The sequence below is a fragment of the Parambassis ranga genome, chromosome 13 (assembly GCF_900634625.1).
Source record: "Parambassis ranga chromosome 13, fParRan2.1, whole genome shotgun sequence".
Taxonomy (NCBI): Eukaryota; Metazoa; Chordata; class Actinopteri; family Ambassidae; genus Parambassis; species Parambassis ranga.
The window spans coordinates 24,384,006-24,386,699 of NC_041033.1; the positions used below are offsets into that span (position 1 = coordinate 24,384,006).

At 54.1% G+C, this 2,694-nt stretch overlaps 1 protein-coding gene across 1 annotated transcript in view; it reads left to right on the forward strand.

The window, feature by feature from the left end:
* Positions 1-2,485, forward strand: part of LOC114445302 (segment polarity protein dishevelled homolog DVL-3-like) — an 8,361-nt gene extending 5,876 nt beyond the window's left edge. The window contains exons 8-16 of the mRNA XM_028420271.1: positions 195-334; positions 404-480; positions 783-850; positions 934-1,014; positions 1,084-1,218; positions 1,362-1,529; positions 1,639-1,805; positions 1,944-1,974; positions 2,067-2,485. Coding sequence (XP_028276072.1) covers positions 195-334; positions 404-480; positions 783-850; positions 934-1,014; positions 1,084-1,218; positions 1,362-1,529; positions 1,639-1,805; positions 1,944-1,974; positions 2,067-2,353 — 1,154 coding nt within the window. The 3' untranslated portion in view covers positions 2,354-2,485. The remainder of the gene's footprint in view (positions 1-194; positions 335-403; positions 481-782; positions 851-933; positions 1,015-1,083; positions 1,219-1,361; positions 1,530-1,638; positions 1,806-1,943; positions 1,975-2,066) is intronic.
* Positions 2,486-2,694: the final 209 nt, after the last annotated feature.

The window sequence follows — 2,694 nt, forward strand, 5'->3', positions numbered from 1 at the left end:
TCTGTCTCTGTCTGCCTGTCTGTCTGTCTGTCTGTCTGTCTGCCTGTCTGTCTCTGTCTGCCTGTCTGTCTGTCTGTCTGTCTGTCTGTCTGTCTGTCTCTGTCTCTCTGCCTGTCTGTCTGTCTCTGTCTGCCTGTCTGTCTGTCTGTCTCTGTCTGTCTGCCTGTCTGTCTGTCTGTCTGTCTGTCTGTCAGAGAGGTATAACTTCCTGGGCATCAGTATTGTCGGTCAAAGTAATGACAGAGGAGATGGAGGGATTTATATCGGCTCCATCATGAAGGGTGGAGCGGTGGCAGCGGATGGACGCATCGAGCCAGGAGACATGTTGCTGCAGGTGCTGCTGCTGCTGCTGCTGCTGCTGCGTGTCAGAGGCTTCATGCTAACGGTGAACTGTGTCCCTCAGGTGAACGACATTAACTTTGAGAACATGAGTAACGACGACGCCGTGCGGGTCCTCAGAGAGATCGTGCACCAACCAGGGTGAGACCAGAACACGTCTGAACTCACCACAGCAGAGGGTCATTATCACTCATTCCAAACGCCTGTGTGTTCGTCATGTATGTTTTATTCTGACACTAACCTCACCTCTGTATCATCATCAAATCATCCACACTCACAGCGCTGACAGCAGATTAACAGGTTAGAGAGCAGCTGAATATCAGTAGACCTTCATCATCATGTCAGCTGATTCACAGCTCGTGCCAGGTTTAGCATCCAGATCAGAGTCTGGATGAATCCTTCACGCTCTGCTGCCCTGAAGCTTGTGTGTCTCTGTCTGTCAGTCCAGTGACACTAACAGTGGCGAAGTGTTGGGACCCAAACCCGCGAGGCTGCTTCACGCTGCCGAGAAGTGAGTCGACCACAACAGCCACAAAAACATCATCAACAGCACCGTGCTGGAGTTCAGGTGTCCCTGTCTTTAAACCCCCACAGGTGAGCCGGTCCGTCCCATTGACCCCGCCGCCTGGGTGTCCCACACGGCCGCCATGACCAGCGGGGTCCTCTCACCCTACGGTACAGCATCACCATCATTCCCTGTGTCCTCCATACCTCAGCTGACCTCAAATCTGCTGCTGTGTCCAGGTCCACATGAGGAGAACCACCTCACTGTCCACACGGACATGACAGCAGTCGTCAAGGCGATGGCCAATCCCAAGTCAGGGCTGGAGGTGCGAGACAGGATGTGGCTAAAGATCACCATCCCCAATGCCTTCATAGGTAAGAACTGTTTCAGTGTGTTTGTCCAACAGGCGTCTCCGAGGAACCTCTGAAACCCTGCAGGACCGCTCTGATGACCAAAGAGGGACTTTCCTCAACACAGAGTCTGTTTGCTCCTTGAACTCTGTTCTTTTGTTTGGTAGGCTCTGACGTCGTGGACTGGCTCCACCGTAATCTGGAAGGTTTCACCGACCGCCGCGAAGCTCGCAAATACGCCGGGAACCTGCTGAAAGCCGGCTTCATCCGACACACCGTCAACAAGGTTACCTTCTCCGAACAGTGTTACTACGTGTTTGGAGACCTCTGCGGAGGTAAGTCTGACCCAGGCTGCAGTACCAGTCCTGACCACAAGATGGAGGACACACACAACTTCTCCAAGAATGTGTCAGTGGAGTTCTGACGCGCTTTGTCCACCCTCAGACCTGTCTCTGGTGTCTCTGCTGGACCATGAAGGAGCCTCCAGTCAGGGAGGAGGATCTGAATTTGACCCCCCAGATCCAGACCCCCAGTGGCCCCCATCATTTCCCTACAGGTACCCCATCCCTCATCCCTACACGTCGCCTCACCATCTCCAGCTGCCTTTGTGGGTGGAGCCAGGAGGAGGAGGAGAAGAAGGAGGAGGAGAAGGAGGAGGAGGAGGAGGAGGAGGAGGAGAAGAAGGAGGAGGAGAAGGAGGAGGAGGAGGAGGAGGAGAAGAAGGAGGAGGAGAAGAAGGAGGAGGAGGAGGAGGAGGAGGAGGCAGCCGACACAGTGAAGGTGAGCGGGGTCTTTCACCTTTCTGGTTCTCAGACTTTCAGCTGGTGTGACGCGTGCCTCGGTAAGCTCAGACATGTGTGATGTGTTTGCAGGAAGTCGCAGCAGCAGATCGAACTGTAGTGACGATCAGAGAGAGGGAGGAGGAATGAGAGGTGGTGGAGGACGGGGAGCAGGTGGAGGAGGAGGGAGCGAATCAGAGAACAAACAGCTGGACCTCAGCGCACGGCGGCCCTCGTCCTCCCACTCCAGAGGCAGCTCGCCTCCGTCCCGAGGTCGGCGCAGCGACCGGTCGCCCGCTCAGACCGAGGCCTCCAGCTCCCGACAATCCTTCCGTCTGGCCGTGGGAAACCCCGGTGACTTCTTTGTAGATGTCATGTGATGTCACTTCCTGTTTCCCTGTTGGTGTTTGAATGATTTGTTTATGTTCCGTCACTGTGCGCCCGCAGCAGATGATGTCACTGAGGACGTGTGCGCACTTTATTCAGGTTATGTAGCAGCTGACCCTCAGACGTCCTCCATGTTTTTATTTATTTATTTATCACCAAAAGACAATAAACAACAATAAACACAGCGTCAAACTGCTGCTTTTTGTTTGGGAGATCTGTAGCTGCCTCTGTCTCCCTGTGATGCTCACACACACACACAGACACACACACAGGTTTCCAGCTTTAATACAGCATCGATCTGATCTGGTTTGTGACGTCATCGCACTGACCACGA